This window comes from Helianthus annuus, chromosome 6, assembly GCF_002127325.2.
Source record: "Helianthus annuus cultivar XRQ/B chromosome 6, HanXRQr2.0-SUNRISE, whole genome shotgun sequence".
Classification (NCBI taxonomy): domain Eukaryota; kingdom Viridiplantae; phylum Streptophyta; class Magnoliopsida; order Asterales; family Asteraceae; genus Helianthus; species Helianthus annuus.
Genome location: NC_035438.2, coordinates 45,329,507 through 45,349,650, shown reverse-complemented (window position 1 = coordinate 45,349,650; position 20,144 = coordinate 45,329,507). Strand labels below are relative to the sequence as shown.

The window sequence follows — 20,144 nt, the reverse complement described above, 5'->3', positions numbered from 1 at the left end:
TGGCAAAAGGGCATGCATGCAATAATTTTGAATGTGTCAAGTAAAGAAGGAAAACACTACCCCTTTAGATTACCAACTAAACCTTATTTGAAATCAATATTTGTTGGTCATATAGAGTATTGGTCACTCTAATGATATAAGGTGCTTGCACACAATAATGGTGACAACACTTAGTTAAGTTTGAGCTTCATCCATACTTTTTTGATAGCTTAGTTATCAATCCTATTTAGAAGTTCTTAGAAAAAAAATCAAAGAATATTAAATTCAGAAAACACTTGCATCCGTTTTAAGACACCTTGTTTGTTTACCTTTAACTTCAAGCCAATTTCTTGACATTTTGTCAAGTAGAAGCCACATCCATCTTTGGGTTAGGCATTTGGTTTAAGAGCTTCCGAAATATTCAAGACGATCTCTGTAAATGCTACGAAGCCACATCCACCAAAAGAATATCAGTCACAAATCAATAACTAATTGAGTATTAGAAGACGATATCCAGATTTCGCAAGTTTGATAATTAGATTACGCAAGTTCAGTCACAAATCAATAACACAAGCCAAAAATGACCCGTTTATAATTAAAATCTCTATCTACATAAAAATGAACAGAAATAATATAACCTTTATCGCAACCTCAAGGTGTGCAAACAGCTTTTGCATAGGCTAAACACATTATCAACAAACTTATAAAAAATAGAAAAAATATCAATTAAAAACCAATTTAAATTACTCAAACTTCCCACAAAATGATACGGGGAAGTGGGTACCTCGAAAGAGAAGTTATTGTAATATTATCATAATCAAAATGCAAGATGTTAATTCACTTATGTTCCGTCTCTAAAACATGGAAGTTTCTATGATCAATAACTCTTATTTCATTGCTCATAATAGCACCGGCATGATGAAATATAGTGATCCATTTGAGATTGAGCAAAGTTACATTCCAATTGTTTTTTATTGATGATGATACTTTCCCCGAACGGAAAGTTTTCAAGACTATTCCGTTAATGGTCTAGAGAACTTTCTGTTGAGAGAACATACCATCATATGCAACTCAAACTTATTTTTACACAGAACAACTGAATTATTATACTTTAAAAGTAACATTCCAGCTCTCTGTTGGAGGCATAGAGCTTGATTCCAATGGTTTCTTTGTTAACCTCATCTGCCATTGCACTAAAGGAGCAAAACAATGTGCAAATTTTAGTTTCAATATTGATATCCAGCCTTTTTTTTCTTGTAGATGCTTATTATTAGTAAAATGAAACTTTATAACATACTTAATATTAGTGCTAAATTATAAGTTGAAAATTTTGATTTAATCCTATTTGAAAGATTAAACACAACACGAATTGACCCGTTCTTAATTAAATGAAATTAGATTAAAAATGAAACAAACAAAATTTAACAAATATCCGATCAAACCAAGAAAAAATTACCGTATTTACCTGGAACTGATAGAGCATCTGATTTGATTCAGTGCAAGGGGAACAAATCCTGATTTAAAAACAAACATTAGGGATTTGGATTCAATATATACGAAATAAGAATTTGGATTCACCGTAAAGGGACCAAACCCTAGATTGACCAACAAACAAAACTAAAAGAATTAACTAATTAACCTGTTTTGAAGAATGAATAATCAATGTCAGATTTAGGGTTTCAATATGAAAAAAAAAGAAACACTATTAGCATCTTTAAATGAAAAATTCATAAACGAAAAATAGAAACATCATACCTATTATATAAATCACAGAGCGCATCTGATCGTTGGAGTTGCTGTAAATAGCAAAACCTGCAATTTTTATCTTCGTGAATCACAACCTGCAATTTCTTTCAAATTATGCAACCAAAATTGCTCTTGGCTCCATTCATCTCCAGCTTCATCAATTGCCAACAACAATAGAAACAGTGATGTGATATATGAATTGTAATTAACAACTATATTGTTCTCTTCTTCTTCGAAGTAACAATAAAAACCTGCAATTCAACACTTTCTACAAACTTGATATTCAAGATGTCAAAAATAGATCTAAAATCGATTCATAATCAACACAAATTTCGATTTCATGTTTTATTACTGTTTTTGTGTGAATTAACAACTGAAAAAGATGAAGAAGAAATCGATGAACTTGTGATGGTGGATGAATGCGACAAACAAAAATTGTCAAAGTGGAACGATCGCCTTAGATTAGGGTTTGTGATGAGGAGATTATTGAAAGGAATGATCTTCAAGAATAAGAATATGGAATGTATTTATTTTTGGAAGATGATTTGAGAGAAGATGAGAGGATGATTGAGAGGGATTTGGGAATTCTTCTAGTGTAAGATTATGAAACCTAGAATAGGAATAGTCTATTAAATTTGTCGCTCAAAGGGAAAAAAGAGGAAACAATAAAATGCCACATGGCATCTAATAGCTTAAGTTCATGCCAAGTGGCCTAAGATTGTTTTGTTTTATTATAAGGTATAGATTTTATTTTTCACGGTGAAGTATAAAAAAATGTTCACATAATTGCTAGTTCGATTGAAACACATATAAAACGTGAGCTAAAATAGCCGACGCCTAGGATTTAGCCTTCCAATTTTAGCCATTGGCTTATTTAGCTCTCATTATTTTTTCATATGTCGGCTATTTAGCTTGTGTTTTTCATCCGTTGGCTGAAGTTAGTCTGAGCTTTACACGTGCTATTTTTTCATTGGTTTTTTGACCCCATTGTATTTTTCTAAATCTTTTTGCTGGCTAAATTTTAGCCTTCTTAGCCGGTAAATGTTGTTTCGCTGTGGCATCATCTGATTAATTTTTTTTTTGTCACTGTATATTTTTTAATGGTTAAATATCTATGTCTGTTTCTTTAATTTTTAATGTTAACCTGTATATACTAGTGATCAATCCACCTACTTAGGATTTTGTATGCATGTAAAAAATTCAAGGGTAAATTCTTTTTTGAATCCTTGTGTTTTAGTGGTTTTAACAAATTGAGTCTAAAAGCAAAAAGTTTAACAACCTGAGTCCCTATAAGCATTTTCATTAACCATTTGAGTCCTTTTGGGTCCAAATTTTAACCTTTTGAGTCCAATTTTCTGGACTCAAATCGTTATAAAATGAACAAAATTGGACTCAAAACATTATAAAATTAATGACTAGGGACTCAGGGCGTTAAACTTTTTGATTTTGGACTCAAGTGGTTAAAACCACTAAAACACAGGGACTCAAAAAGTAATTTACTCAAAATTCAATTTATGATGTAAAAACACATAATATATTCACTTCTTATTTTGGGACCATTTCTGTTTTTAAATGCCAGTCAGAAACAAGCACGTGTTATTAACTTATATGATTACGTATTATTAGTCCGACTTTTTCCGATCGCCGGAGGCTCGACGAAGAAGAGACTGGTGGGTTAGTGTGCGAGGTCGCTCGTGTTTGTGGCTTGACCTTTCATCCTAATCTGTCTTTTGATTCTTCCATTCGCCGCTTGGGATCGGTATTCTTTCTCTTCCGTTTGTTCTTGGGGAACTGGTTGCCGGAGGCTCGACGAAGTGGAGGATATTGGGATAGCGTGGAAGGTTTACTGGTTATCTGTCTATCGGAGGTCCGGTCTGTAACCATTCATTCTATCTTGATCTTCCAACATTTCCATTCGCCATCTGGAATTGAGTTCTCCCGCTGTTTATCGTTTCGGTTATCATGGAACCCGATGATGGTTCTTGGGAGGTGCAGAATAGGAGACGTAGAGGCAAAGGGGTAGCGGAAGGTTCCGGGCAAGGTATTACAAAGTTTTTCGTTTCCAATATTCCTCAAGGCGGCCGCCCTTGGGACTTGGCAAATGCCTTCAGGGCTTTTGGAGAGATTGCGGGTGCCTTTATCGCCAAGAAGAAAGATAAAGAAGGAAGAACCTTTGGTTTTGTTAGTTTCAAAGGAGTCTCTGATCTGGAGGAGCTCAAGCGCAGTCTTTCTAATTTGAAACTGGGTGGTAATAAGTTATCGATTAATGTGGCCCTTTTTGCTAGAGAAAATGGCGTTCCAAAGCCGGCCACTGTGGTTAGTGGTCACAATGTAGGAGATGGTAAGGACTTCGTAGCAGGTCAAGGGGTGTTTCCGGGGTTGAAACCTAATGCCAAGGGGTCCAGTTCGGTGAAAAAAGGGGTTTCGTTTCTGGATATCTTAACTAATAAATCCCATGTGGCTTGTGAGGAGGATGAGGTAGGCGTTGAACCGTCCGTGTTTTCTCTGACCGACCTTTTTGGTAGGGCGGTTGTGGGAAGAACTTTGGGTTTCAAAGAACTGAGATTCCTCAAATCGTCGCTTGTGGTGGCAGGTTTTGGTGATGCGACCATCAAGTATATTGGGGGGCTATCAGTGTTGATTTCGTTTGTTGATAAGGAGAGGGCCAACAGGTTGCTATTGGATCAAGAGGTCTGGGGTCGTTGGTTTTCTTCTCTGAACCTTTGGATTGGCCAATCTCTGCCATATGAACGCCTGGCTTGGGTGGATATCCACGGTGTTCCGCCTCACCTTTTCTCACCGGATGTTTTTGACTCTATTGGTAGCAAGTTCGGTAAGGTTGTTCAACAATCTCAGCTGCGTGAGGATGACGGTGACCTGTCTTTTGACAGGCTAGGTATCCTTGTGGATTCGGGCTATAGAATCAACAGTCTGCTTAACTTAAAGTGGCAGGATAAAAGATACAGGGTTTGGATTGTTGAAGAAAACGACCAGTGGATTCCGGATTTCGTGGAAGACATAATTGAGTCGGAGGGTGCTTCGTCGGAATTGGAAGGGAACGGGGGATCGCCGGTGGGTAGGAGTCAAGGAGTCGCGGGTCATGGGGTTTCGGAAGGTGAAGAGCCCCTGCAGGTTCCCGAGGTGGATATCAATCGGAGAGAGAAAGTGGGCGTTACGGTGCATGGGGGAGAAACATTCTCGGGATTCGATAATGTTGGTAATGATAATGTTTTTAAAGATGTGCAGTTCTTGGGTAACAGGGATAAAGCCGATTCTACTCCCGATGCGGGTGGGCCTTCTTTTAAAGACAATTGGGCCAACCTTGTTAGCCATGTATCTCCTAGGCCCATAAAACGTAAAAGAAAGGAGGACTTATTTGCTTTGGAGGATCATTTGGACTCTTGTGAATTGGACTTGAATAATGGGCCGATGCCTAATGATAACGGTGTTTTGGGCTCCCGTGTTGACTCTCTTAATCTTAATAAGTCTCCAGTATCTTTTGAACCTTTAGTTGCAGATAATAGCAAATACGCAGGGGAGGATGAAGAGATTGGGGAAGAGGAGGAGTTTATCCAAGATACCCCTCTCAGATCGGTTGAAAAGGAAATCCATGACACTGTCGAGTTCGGAAAGATGGTGGGAATCAACCTAGAAGGAGTCGTCGATAAGGTTGGTGAGATTATTAGGAGTGAAGGTATTAATGAGTTTCATAAATGAATATGATTTCTATTAACATCAGGGGCTTGGGGGTTGAGAAAAAGGCTAAGTGGATTAGGGATTTGAGAAAGGCTGGGAAGGTTCAGCTTATTTTATTTCAAGAAACAGGGAGATCTGATATCCCTGATCCGGATATTTCTGCTTTCTGGGGTAATTCAAACTGGGAGAAGGAGGTGGTTGATCCTGTGGGAAGGTCTGGCGGTCTGCTTTGTGTGTGGGAAAAGGTTCTTTCTCGTTGTTGTCGGTGGTTAAGGACCCTAACTTCCTTCTTATCTCGGGTTATATTAAGGGTTTCATCGAGTTGGTTAATTTTGTGAATGTTTATGCATCCCAGAATCAGGTGGAAAAAGAGCCCTTTGGTCCAGGCTTTTGGATGTCAAAAGATCTCAGTCAGGTGTTTGGGCTGTGTTTGGCGATTTTAATTCGGTTAGAAGTCCCGAGGAAAGGAAGAACTCTAAATACAAACCTTAGTGTGCGAGAGAGTTTAATAACTTCATTTTTGAGTTTGAGTTGTGCGAATACGAGTTAAAGGGGTCAAGGTTTACTTTCATGTTTGAAGGTGCTAATGGCAGAAAATTCAATAAATTAGACTGGGTGCTTGTTTGTAAAAACTTTCAGAATAGATGGCCTGAAGCGTGCGTTAGAGTCCTGCTAAGGGGTTTTTCGGATCACAATCCTGTTATGGTTACTGTTAATAACTTGAATTATGGGCCGAGACCGTTCAGATTTTACAGCTCTTGGCTGGAGTGTGATGATTTTCATAAAGTGGTGGAAGAAGCTTTAGCAGATTTTCGGTTCGTTGGGCCTCCTGATTTGAAGCTTATTAATAAATTTAAATTGTTGAGGGATAAAATCAGGTCTTGGAGGGATAATCTTCAGCTTATAGAAGGTGAAGAGGAGACTCGGGCTACAGAAGAATTAGAAGATCTGGACTCAATTATGGAAGATAGAGAGTTAACTGTCGAGGAAGAGTGGATAAGGTTGGAGTGTAAGAAAAACTGATGTTTTTAGAAGATATGAAATCTAAAGATCTAAAACAAAAGGCCAGAACTCGTTGGGCGATGGAGGGGGATGATAACACGACATACTTTCATGGTTTAGTCAACAAAAGGAAGTCGTCTAACTGTATCCCAGGCCTTATGGTTAACGGGGAATGGGTTTCTAAACCAGCCAGAGTGAAAAAAAGTTGTGTTTGATTTCTTTAGAGTAAAGTTTAAAGAAGATTTAAAGGACCGTCCTTTGTTGGATTGCTCCTTCGAAAACAAGCTAACTGAGGAAGAGGCCGGAGCTCTCGTCGCAAACTTTTCTAGTGAAGAGATAAAATCAGCGGTGTTTGAGTGCGGTAGCGATAAAGCTCCCGGGCCGGACGAGTTCAATATGAAGTTTATTAAAAGATTTTGGGGTTTGCTTGAAGCGGATTTCGTAGATATTTTTGATATGTTTTTTTGAAGATGGCTGTTTCTCTCGAGGGTGCTCGTCGTCATTTATCACGCTTGTTCCTAAGTCTAAAGATCCGGATGGCTTAGGTGATTATCTCCTGATTAATTTAATCGGTATCATAAATAAAGTTGTGTCAAAAGTGTTGGCTAACAAGATCAAAAAAGTTATCAGTTCTGTTGTCTCAGAGTCTCCAACAGCGTTTTTGAAAGATAGGTTAATCTTGGATGGGCCGCTGATTCTTAACGAGGTTGTCGCATGGATTAAGAAGGTTAAACATAAAGCTTTTGTTTTCAAAATTGATTTCGCTAAAGCCTACGATAACGTTAATTAGGGCTTCGTGATCTCCGTTATGTCTCAATTGGGCTTCCCGGATCGTTGGTGTCGTTGGATTTTTGGGATTCTGTCCTCAGCTTGTTCCGCGGTCCTCGTGAACGGGTCTCCGACTTTTGAGTTCAACTGCTTTAAAGGTATGAGACAAGGCGACCCCATCTCTCCTTTTCTGTTCCTGTTAGTCATGGAAGCTTTTTCGAGCATGATTCGTAAAGCAGTTTCGGCGGGTATTTTGGATGGGATTAAGCTTCCGAACGACGGTCTGATTCTCTCACACCTTTTGTATGCAGACGATTGTGTCTTTATGGGGAAATGGTCGGATAATAATTTGAAATCAGGGTTGAAATTGATGAGATGCTTTTACTTCTGTGCCGGTCTTAAGATAAATATTAATAAGTCGCTGCTTTTCGGGGTGGGAATCGAGTCGGCTGAAGTGGAAAGAATGGCATCTTTGCTTAATTGTAAACCGGGTAATTTTCCTTTCGTTCATCTTGGGGTCTACGTGGGTTCTAAAATGCATAAGATTGATAGTTGGAAGGCTGTGTTTGATGTTTTCGAGTCCAGACTTGCGTTATGGAAGGCTTCGGTGTTATCCATAGGAGGGCGTGTGACGCTTATAAAGTCGGTTCTCGAGAGTATCCCTAACTACTTTTTGTCTCTGTTTAAAGCTCCTGTGGGGGTTGTTAAAGGGTTAGAAAAGATTACTAGGAAATTTCTTTGGGGGTAACTCGGAGGCTTATAAAATTCCGTGGGTGTCTTGGCAGCGGGTTTCTCTTCCTATTGATATGGGCGGCCTCGGGTTATCAAATTTGGCTGACATAAATGTTTCCTTACTTTCCAAATGGTACTAGCGTTATAAAAATGATGAAAAGGGATTATGGAGGAAGGTGATTGACTCGATCCATCGGGGTAGAAATTGTTGGAATTCGGTGCCGAGCAACAATAGTGTCAATGACATTTGGAAAAATATTATATCTGCGGTAGAAAAAGCAAAGGTTGGTGAGTCTAAGTTGACCCAGAAGTTCATTGGCAGAATCAGAAGTGGAAATTCGATCAGGTTTTGGATTGACCCGTGGGCGTGCGAGTACCCTCTCAAGTTTAGATTCCCATCTTTGTTTCGTCTGGAAGTTGATAAAAGGTGTTAGGTGCGTGATAGATTCCATTCCGGTTTCGAGCCGTTCTCTAATATCTGGGTCTGGTCTAGGCCGTTGGCCTCGGATTCCGAACTGAATGAGCTGAACGACTTAGAGGCATTATTGAATGGCAAGGTGTTAAGCGATTCTCGGGACAGGTGGGTCTGGACAGGTGGTAAAATAACGAGTTTTCAGTCGGAGAGGTTAAAAAATACCTAAGAAGTGGTATTGATTTCAGCAATTTTTTCATGTTTAAATGGGCGAAATGGGTTCCAAAGAAATGTAATATATTGATTTGGAGAGCAGAGATGGGTAGGATTGCCACGGTCGACGCTCTTTCTAAACGAAATTGTTTTAATGGTGATGCTTTATGCCCTCTATGCGAGGATAGTGAAGAAATTGCGGAACACCTCTTTTGTTCTTGTTTGGTTGCCTCGAGTGTTTTGTCACACCCCCAAAATCCCACACGCGGAGTACCACCGCTTGGAGGCGTGACTGACCAGGATCAAACCATCAATTATATAAAACATAGCATTTTATAGTAATCATAAGTATAACTGATGTTCAAAACCAAACGTTATATATGTAGCGGAAGCATTAAATGTAAAACCCAAATCATAAGTATCAATGTGTGAATGTAAAAGTGTTTAATATGCATTCATATGTCCTTGTCCACAACGACCCGCTTCTCCTCTGGTGCAAACTCCAAATATACCTAAGGTCCTGCAAGGCATGCAGCAAATAATCAACAAACTAGTTGAGCGAGTTCACAGAAAGTAAGGTTCTAACATGCATAAGTTTAGCTAGTGGGGGTTTCCCATACTAGTGTGTATTAAAGGTGGGGGCTTCCCATGTATATCCTGGCTAATGAGGGCTTCTCATTAACGGTACTTACTAGACTAACTTCCGACCATGTGTTCTTCTTTACCGAGAACAGGAAAACGTACAGGGTCACGTAGGCTTTACGTGACGTGCCCTTCCCCGAGGACAGTGGTACGCGTGGGGGCTACGTAGGCTTTACGCAGCGTGGCCTTCCGACCTGGAAGCCAGTGAATGGTATTGGGTTACGTAGGCTTTACGTAACGTGTCCTTCCCGACCCGGGAGACATATGGCAAATATACTGGGTTACGTAGGCTTTACGTAACGTGTCCTGACTAACCTGAGGACGATGGTCTATAGTCTGGTATATGCGTAAGTACGAGTAACTCCTTTTTCAATAACCTATCCAACCCAATTCCCAACCCGGGAATCCCATGCCTTGGCTGTGTGAACTCACCTTGGTTTGCTCGGCAGATACACAAGTGAACAGGTAGCAAGTAATGGTCAATCACGTCCTATCATGCATTTATTCAAGTCAGGTTCGATTCACGTATAGCACGTAGGGTTACACAGAGTAAACAAGTTGCAAGCACACAAATCATGGCCCAAACAAAACTAATCAATCGTGCGAGTGGTAACCCATCCGTCCGGATGGGCATTCCGTGCGGGTGGCACTTCGTGCGGATGGCCACTGGTCCATCCGGATGGAGATCCGTGCGAGTGGTCTATCATCCGGGTGACCGTTCGTGCGGTTTTAGCAGTCCGTCCGGATGTGGTTTAACAATTCGTGCGGATAGTCGGATCGTGCGGATTGACCATCCGTGCGGGTAGTCAGTTGGTCCGGATTGGCAGTTCGTGCGGATTGTCAATCCGTGCTGACTGTTGGTTCGTGCGGATGTCAGTCCGGGTGATAGTTCGGTTCGTGCGAGTGAGCAGTTCCGCTCGTGCGGACAGTGAGTATGGACAGTCCGTGTTACTCGGTTCATTCTATCACTCGTGTGATCCAGTTCATGCTTACCCTTGTGCGATCGGTTGAATATCCGGATATTAAGCATTCGGTTGCAATCACATAACAGTTTCCAATTTACCAATCAATTAATCATCTTAACAGTCATCAATTAACACCGATCCACAAATCAATTAACCCAAATATCGGCTAAACATGGCATTTTATCAAGAACCCTTACGAACCCTAACAACATTCTTATCGATTCGCATGAGCAGGACATTTAGACATAATCATCCAATTCAGCATAACAACATAATCAATTAACAAATTAACATCATACAACAATCCGGCCGGTTTAACAACTACGTCCGGCCGATCAAACAAATATGTCCGGCCGATCAGTAAACAAGTCCGGCCGATTCAACAAATTATTCGATTATCAATCAACAATATCCGATTCAATCACATACATACTCGGTTAATCACATACAATTATGCACACAACATCCGGCCGGTTAACAACCACGTACGGCCGGTTAATCAAACATGTTCGGCCGAATCGACTAAATCAACATCTCAAATTGTTCATGCGATCATGTAATCAATCAATAACTAAAACACAATTAAACACTAACCGATTACAAGAGGTGATCCGATTCTTGCTTGTGCCGTCCGGTTGTGCGTGAGAGAGAGAGAGAGATTAGCTAGGGTTTAGTGTGTGTTAAGATATTTTGTAACAAATGAGAAAACTAACCAAGTCCCTAAGGTTATTTGCGCATAGAGGGAGTGGGCCGGCCCATTCGATCGGGCTGCCCTTGGGCCGAGTGTGTTGTGCGATCCAATTTTTATTAACAACAACCACATTTAATACACAATACACGTAGCACATAATGACATATCATTTATTTAAATCAAATCTCGTAATCATAACATGTACGAAGTAGGTCTAAAATCCGAGTTGTCACATTATCCCCAACTAATTGGAAATTTCGTCCCGAAATTTGGTATGCACTTACTGAGGAAGCTAGATAAACTGTATTGTTCACTGATTTTCCTGGGGTGTCACATCCTCCCCCCGTTGATCTGGAATTTCGTCCCGAAATTCCGAAGTAGTAGCTTCAGCCTCAGTAGTGGTTGCCTGGTTCCCGAATAACTGGGGGTACTTTTCTGTCATCCTGTCTTCGCGTTCCCAGGTGTACTCTGGGCCACGTTTGGAGTTCCAACGAACTCGAACAAGAGGGATTCTCTTGTGTTTGAGGACCTTCACATCCCGGTCCGTGATTTCGACTGGTTCCTCGACGAACTGCAACCGCTCGTCGATCGTGAGTTCCTTAAAAGGAATGATGAGGTTTTCATCAGATAGGCACTTCTTTAAGTTTGATACATGAAAGACATTGTGAACTGCCCCGAGTTCAGCTGGTAGGTTCAACTTGTAAGCTACCTTGCCAATCTTTTCTATGATTTCAAAGGGTCCGACATACCGCGGATTTAGTTTGCCCCGTTTGCCAAAACGTACCACACCCCTCCAGGGTGAGACTTTCAATAAAACCCGGTCCCCGACCTCAAATTCCAATGGCTTTCTACGCTTGTCCGCGTAGGCTTTCTGACGGTCGCGTGCTGCCGCCATGCGTTGTCGTATCTGTGCTATCTTTTCTGTGGCGTCCACAACAATCTCTGGACCCGTGATCTGACTATCTCCCACCTCTGCCCAGCAGAGTGGTGACCGGCATTTACGCCCGTACAATGCCTCGAATGGAGCGGCTTGAATGCTGGTGTGATAACTATTATTATACGAGAACTCCACCAAAGGGAGATGCTTTTCCCAGCCGTTGCCGAAATCGATAACGCATGCTCTTAGCATGTCTTCAAGCGTTTGGATCGTTCGCTCAGACTGCCCATCCGTCTGAGGGTGGTATGCTGTGCTCATGTCTAATCGTGAGCCAAAGGATTTATGCATTGCTTGCCAAAGTTCTGACGTGAATCGTGCATCACGATCCGAAATGATAGATGTGGGCACCCCGTGCCTCGAGACAACTTCTTTGAGGTATACGTCTGCGAGTGTGGAGAACTTATCCGTTTCCTTTATAGGTAGGAAGTGTGCAGACTTGGTGAGTCGATCCACGATCACCCATATGGTATCATTTCCCCGCTGGGATCTAGGTAGGCCCGTAACAAAATCCATGGAAATTTCTTCCCATTTCCACTGTGGTATCTTAGGCTGCTGAAGTAGGCCAGCTGGTTTCTGGTATTCGACCTTAACTCTTGCACAGGTCAAGCATTTTCCAACATACGTAGCAATGTGGGCCTTCATACTAGGCCACCAATAGGTAGTGCTGATGTCGTGGTACATTTTATCCGACCCTGGATGTACCGAATAGCGAGACTTGTGAGCCTCATCCATCACAAGTTCGCGGAGACCGCCATAAAGAGGGACCCAAATCCGGCCCGTTACATAGTAGGCTCCGTCTGCCTTCTGTTCCATTTGTTGTCGTGAGCCGCGTAAGGCTTCAGCCTTGACGTTTTCGGGCTTCAATGCTTCTACCTGAGCATCTCGTATCTGTGCTGGAAGGCTAGACTGAATCGTAAGCTGTAGCGCTCGTACGCGCCGTGGTAAAGTGTCCTTTCGACTAAGGGCATCAGCCACAACATTGGCTTTGCCTGGATGATACTTGATAGCGCATTCGTAGTCATTAAGTAGCTCGACCCATCTTCGTTGACGCATGTTCAAATCCTTCTGCTTAAGAATATGCTCGAGACTCCTGTGATCGGTGTAAATCGTGCACCTGGTACCGTACAGGTAGTGTCGCCATATCTTAAGCGCGAAAACAACAGCTCCCAGCTCTAAGTCGTGCGTCGTGTAGTTCCGTTCATGAACCTTTAGCTGACGAGAGGCGTAGGCAATAACCCTGTCACGCTGCATTAGCACACATCCCAGTCCCCGGATGGATGCATCACAATATACTACGAAGTCTTCTGTGCCCTCTGGCAGTGAAAGAATAGGTGCGCTGCAAAGCCTATCCTTCAAGTGCTGAAAAGCAGTCTCCTGGGGCTCTCCCCAGCGATAGGTAATACCCTTCTGTGTTAGTAGCGTAAGCGGCTGAGCAATCTTCGAAAAATCCTTGATAAACCGTCTGTAATAACCTGCCAGACCCAAGAATTGACGTATCTCTGTTGGCGTACGCGGTGCAGGCCAGTTTCTGATCGAATCTACCTTGGATGGATCGACATGGATCCCATCCCTGTTCACCACATGGCCTAAGAAGTGGACTTCACGAAGCCAGAAGTCGCATTTAGAAAGCTTGGCGTACAGCTGTTCCTTCCGAAGGAGTTCCAAAATAAGACGAAGATGCTGCTCGTGTTCCTCCTGACTCTTGGAGTAAATCAGGATGTCGTCGATGAATACTATGACGAACTTGTCAAGATAGGGTTTGCACACCCTGTTCATAAGATCCATAAATACAGCAGGCGCGTTCGTTAACCCGAATGGCATGACCAGAAACTCGTAGTGACCATAACGAGTTCTGAAGGCTGTCTTGGAGACGTCCTCATCCCGGACTCTCGGCTGATGGTACCCTGACCTCAAATCTATCTTCGAATAGTAGCACGACCCCTGCAACTGGTCGAATAAGTCGTCTATGCGCGGAAGAGGATAACGGTTCTTCACCGTCACCTTGTTGAGTTCACGGTAGTCGATGCACATCCTGAACGTACCGTCTTTCTTTTTCACGAAGAGTACTGGAGCTCCCCAAGGCGAAGAGCTTGGTCGAATAAAGCCCTTTTCCAAGAGCTCTTGCAGTTGCTTTGACAATTCCTCCAATTCTGATGGAGCTAAACGATATGGTGCGCGAGCTATGGGTGCTGCTCCTGGAGCGAGTTCGATCTGAAATTCGACCTGACGATGAGGCGGTAAGCCAGGCAAGTCTTCAGGAAACACCTGAGGGTAATCACGTACAACTGGAATGTCTTCCAACTTCTTTTCCTTTGCTGCGGCGTCTGTAACAAGAGCCAGGATGGCTGTGTGACCCTTACGTAAGCATTTCTGAGCCTTCAAGAAAGAGATGATGCCAACCACTGCACCACTCTTGTCGCCTTGAACTTCTAGAGGTTCCTGACCCAAACGAGGAATGCGAATAACCTTTTCGCTGCATAAGATTTCTGCCTGGTGTTGGGAAAGCCAATCCATCCCAATCACGACGTCGAAGCTACCCAAAACTATGGGAATGAGATCAATAGAGAAGGCTTGACCAGCTAAGATAAGATTACAACCCTGAACTACGTGCGTGGCTTCTAGACTTTTACCGTTAGCTAACTCGACTACATGTTTGGTGGGTAAGAGTGTTGGTGCACGTTTTAGCAGTTGACACATTTTCACAGACATATAGCTTGTATCCGCACCCGAATCAAATAAAACAGTAACGTAAATATTGTCGAGGAGAAACTTACCCATAACAACGTTGGGATCGTTCACTGCATCGCCTCGACCTAGCACAAAAGCACGACCACGAGCTTCATTGCCGTTGTTGTTGTTGTTCCCGCCGTTATTGTTGCCGTTGCCCTGGTTGTTATTGTTGTTGCGGTTCTGGTTCAACTGGGGGCAATCGCGTTTGAAGTGACCTTCAGCCCCACACTGGAAACATCCCCGGTTTCCACGCTGTGGCTGCTGCTGTTGCTGGTTCTGTGGAGCTGGTTGCTGAGGCTGCTGATTCTGATTTGCAGGACGAGGGCTCCTACAGTCTTTAGCCTCGTGCCCCATCTTAAGACACCTTTGGCAACGACCCTTGTTACACGGGCCGTGGTGATGCCTGTTGCAGTTGTGGCACCTAGGTTGACTACCCTGATATCTCCTCTGTCTGTGACTTCCAGAGGATTGCTGACTGGGACTCTGATACTGGTCAGTCTTCTGCTGCTGAGCTTGAGACTGAACGGATGCTGAACCTTTGCTAGAATCTCCATCCCATTTTCTTTTACTGTCACCAGATGTAGCAGGAGTAACTGAGGTGGTGACGTTAGCAGTAGCATTAACACGCTTGGGCAGTCTATTCTGTTCCACTGCCTGATCGGTGATACGGTGAGCAAGGCGCTGGATTTCCTGGATGTTTTCGAGGTTAGCCGACGTCACGTGGCTCTGAATCTCTGGCGCCAATCCCTTGAGATACAACTCAATGCGCTTGTATGGAGGGTCCACCATAGTAGGACACAGAACGGCCAGCTCATTAGACCGTTTGGTATACGCTTCGATTTCCGATCCAACCATTTTCAAGTTATAAAGCTCGTCTTCCAGCTTGTGTATGTCTTCCCGCGTGCAATACTCACGCTTGATGAGTTCCTTAAAGTCGTTCCATGGGGTGGCGTTAGCAGCTGCCAACCCTAAGATCTGGACTTGGGCGTTCCACCAAGTCAATGCTATCCCTTCCAAAGTGCCGGTGGCAAACTTGACCTTGCGAGCCTCAGGGCACTCGCACATTTCAAAGACTGATTCTAGCTTCTCGAACCAGTGGAGTAGTCCCACTGCTCCTTCCGTGCCGCTGAAGGTGTTTGGACGACAGTCCATGAAATTCTTGAAGGTACACACAGGTTGTTGCTGAGCGGGTTGACCTGCTTGAGCGGCTGCAACTGCCGTAGCAATGAGAGCCTCTAGCTGGGCTTGTGTCATGTTAACTCGTCCAGACATGATCTTCATTGTAAAAAGGTAGCGTGGGTAAGAATGGTTCGCGAATAGGGCGATGACAGAAAAGCATAGGCATATAGGTGTTCTCATGAAATCAAAGCATGTGTATCTAAGTGTAATGCGAGCAAGGTTCTAAGCAGTTCTAGCAAGCAGGCAATAAACATAAACCTTATTACCTAGGATGTCGAGTCTTGCACGTGGAGCGAAGCGTCGTTGTGGATCGTTGAGAGCACTGTACTGGTTATAGTCCGGTTTTAATAAAAAAAACGTTTTCCCATATTAAAACCAAGTTCTCTATAACCAATGGCTCTGATACCAATCTGTCACACCCCCAAAATCCCACACGCGGAGTACCACCGCTTGGAGGCGTGACTGACCAGGATCAAACCATCAATTATATAAAACATAGCATTTTATAGTAATCATAAGTATAACTGATGTTCAAAACCAAACGTTATATATGTAGCGGAAGCATTAAATGTAAAACCCAAATCATAAGTATCAATGTGTGAATGTAAAAGTGTTTAATATGCATTCATATGTCCTTGTCCACAACGACCCGCTTCTCCTCTGGTGCAAACTCCAAATATACCTAAGGTCCTGCAAGGCATGCAGCAAATAATCAACAAACTAGTTGAGCGAGTTCACAGAAAGTAAGGTTCTAACATGCATAAGTTTAGCTAGTGGGGGTTTCCCATACTAGTGTGTATTAAAGGTGGGGGCTTCCCATGTATATCCTGGCTAATGAGGGCTTCTCATTAACGGTACTTACTAGACTAACTTCCGACCATGTGTTCTTCTTTACCGAGAACAGGAAAACGTACAGGGTCACGTAGGCTTTACGTGACGTGCCCTTCCCCGAGGACAGTGGTACGCGTGGGGGCTACGTAGGCTTTACGCAGCGTGGCCTTCCGACCTGGAAGCCAGTGAATGGTATTGGGTTACGTAGGCTTTACGTAACGTGTCCTTCCCGACCCGGGAGACATATGGCAAATATACTGGGTTACGTAGGCTTTACGTAACGTGTCCTGACTAACCTGAGGACGATGGTCTATAGTCTGGTATATGCGTAAGTACGAGTAACTCCTTTTTCAATAACCTATCCAACCCAATTCCCAACCCGGGAATCCCATGCCTTGGCTGTGTGAACTCACCTTGGTTTGCTCGGCAGATACACAAGTGAACAGGTAGCAAGTAATGGTCAATCACGTCCTATCATGCATTTATTCAAGTCAGGTTCGATTCACGTATAGCACGTAGGGTTACACAGAGTAAACAAGTTGCAAGCACACAAATCATGGCCCAAACAAAACTAATCAATCGTGCGAGTGGTAACCCATCCGTCCGGATGGGCATTCCGTGCGGGTGGCACTTCGTGCGGATGGCCACTGGTCCATCCGGATGGAGATCCGTGCGAGTGGTCTATCATCCGGGTGACCGTTCGTGCGGTTTTAGCAGTCCGTCCGGATGTGGTTTAACAATTCGTGCGGATAGTCGGATCGTGCGGATTGACCATCCGTGCGGGTAGTCAGTTGGTCCGGATTGGCAGTTCGTGCGGATTGTCAATCCGTGCTGACTGTTGGTTCGTGCGGATGTCAGTCCGGGTGATAGTTCGGTTCGTGCGAGTGAGCAGTTCCGCTCGTGCGGACAGTGAGTATGGACAGTCCGTGTTACTCGGTTCATTCTATCACTCGTGTGATCCAGTTCATGCTTACCCTTGTGCGATCGGTTGAATATCCGGATATTAAGCATTCGGTTGCAATCACATAACAGTTTCCAATTTACCAATCAATTAATCATCTTAACAGTCATCAATTAACACCGATCCACAAATCAATTAACCCAAATATCGGCTAAACATGGCATTTTATCAAGAACCCTTACGAACCCTAACAACATTCTTATCGATTCGCATGAGCAGGACATTTAGACATAATCATCCAATTCAGCATAACAACATAATCAATTAACAAATTAACATCATACAACAATCCGGCCGGTTTAACAACTACGTCCGGCCGATCAAACAAATATGTCCGGCCGATCAGTAAACAAGTCCGGCCGATTCAACAAATTATTCGATTATCAATCAACAATATCCGATTCAATCACATACATACTCGGTTAATCACATACAATTATGCACACAACATCCGGCCGGTTAACAACCACGTACGGCCGGTTAATCAAACATGTTCGGCCGAATCGACTAAATCAACATCTCAAATTGTTCATGCGATCATGTAATCAATCAATAACTAAAACACAATTAAACACTAACCGATTACAAGAGGTGATCCGATTCTTGCTTGTGCCGTCCGGTTGTGCGTGAGAGAGAGAGAGATTAGCTAGGGTTTAGTGTGTGTTAAGATATTTTGTAACAAATGAGAAAACTAACCAAGTCCCTAAGGTTATTTGCGCATAGAGGGAGTGGGCCGGCCCATTCGATCGGGCTGCCCTTGGGCCGAGTGTGTTGTGCGATCCAATTTTTATTAACAACAACCACATTTAATACACAATACACGTAGCACATAATGACATATCATTTATTTAAATCAAATCTCGTAATCATAACATGTACGAAGTAGGTCTAAAATCCGAGTTGTCACATGTTTGGTATCTCATTAGCAGTTGGTGCAAAATAAGTCCCATTTTCGCTTTCTCCATAATGGATTTAATGACAGTTCATGAGAATGCGGGGCTTGCGAGGAATGCTAGAGAAGCGATTCAAGGTATTGTCTCGGTTGCTTGTTGGTGCGTGTGGAGGGCTAGAAATGATAGGAGATTCAATAACAATAGAAAAGAGATTATAGATATTTTTCAAGATGTTAAAGTTTTAGGTTTCCTTTGGTATCGTAATAGGTCGAACAATAAAAGCATTAGTTGGAACGACTGGTGCTCATTTAATTTGTTGTAATGGTTTTGTTGTTGTTGGCTGCCCTCGGTTGAGGGTGGGCTTCTGAATAATAGTTAGGGTAAATTACTTTTTGAGTCCCTGTGTTTTGAGGGTTTTAACCACCTGAGTCCAAAAGCAAAAAGTTTAACGACCTGAGTCCCTATAAGCATTTTCTTTAACCATTTGAGTCCAAATTTCTAACACTGTTAGAATTTTTTGGTTAAGTATTGTTAAATGACTAAAATACCCTTATAATTAAAAAATAAAAATAAAAATTTCTCTGTATCTCATATCACTTATCTCTTTTCTCTCTCTAAATCCTAATCTTCATCTCTCCCTCTCTCTCTCATCTTTCTTTCTAGACCATCAACACCACCACTTTCACCACCATAGCCACAACCACCTCCGTCTCCAACCACCACCTAAACCACAAACCTCCATCACACTCACACATACACCTCCTATTCATCTCCGCCAGATGCCACCACAGGAATACGCAAAGAAACAAGAATCGATTTGAAGAACTGAATTGAATCGAAGAACACTCTAGATCTAAACAATCGATTTTGTCAGATCTAAACATCCGTCGGAGGAAATCGCACCTGTATAGATGACGAACTCAATTCTACAAAATTCGAGCCCTAATAACTTCAATCTGGTGAAACAGGAACCAATTGATTCAGATTCGTTTTTTTTTCCGTGATCTGTTGATGAAGAACCTAAGGTCTGTGTCTCTCTATCAATCTTTATGATGATTTTGTTTGATTGAGTTCGGAGAGTCGAAGCCGTCGGTGGAGTTGAGGAATACGTTGGTGGTGATACGGTGGTCCACGGATTATTTGCTGAAGACAGTGGCGCAACTGGGTCGGATTATTGTACAGGTAAGGTTAATTGGTAATTAATTTATGATGCCTATAGTTGTAGTTGAATCTCTTTTGGTTTCGGAGAACAAGTAATGTTGGTGTTGGCTCAACAACATTTTATTCATAGAAATTAATAATCATTTGTTGATAGTAAAGTTTTGTGACATTTGGTTCTCATATGCTAGGTTGAAACGCAAACAGAAGGTTTCAGAATGAGTTTTGAGGTGAAATCTGACCAGAGGGTGAGTTGTGGTGTTTGAGCGAACAGTGCCGAGGGTGGTTGTGGCACGTGAAAAGAGGGTGGGTTGTGGTGTTTGAGCGATAGGGGCCGAGGGTGAGATCACGGTGTTGGTGGCGGAGGTGGTTGTGAGAGATAAGGAAGACATACATTGTTCTGTGTTTGTAATATGTTATTATAATGTAATTATAATAATAAGAGTAAATAAGTTTTTTTTTTAATATAAAAGGGTGTTTTGGTAATTTTAGAAAAGTTAACTGAGAAAATCTAACTGAGTTTGAAATTTGGACTCAAATGGTTAAAAAAAAAGCTTATAAGGACTCAAGTCGTTAAACTTTTTGCTTTTGGACTTAAGTGGTTAAAAC

The 20,144-nt window shown here is 42.6% G+C and overlaps 1 protein-coding gene across 1 annotated transcript; it reads left to right on the top strand.

The window, feature by feature from the left end:
* The first annotated feature begins 7,396 nt into the window (after positions 1-7,396).
* On the top strand, positions 7,397-7,939 carry LOC110944703. Its single transcript, XM_022186350.1, has one exon. It carries the CDS (start codon positions 7,397-7,399, stop codon positions 7,937-7,939), a length of 543 nt encoding a protein of 180 aa, XP_022042042.1.
* Positions 7,940-20,144: the final 12,205 nt, after the last annotated feature.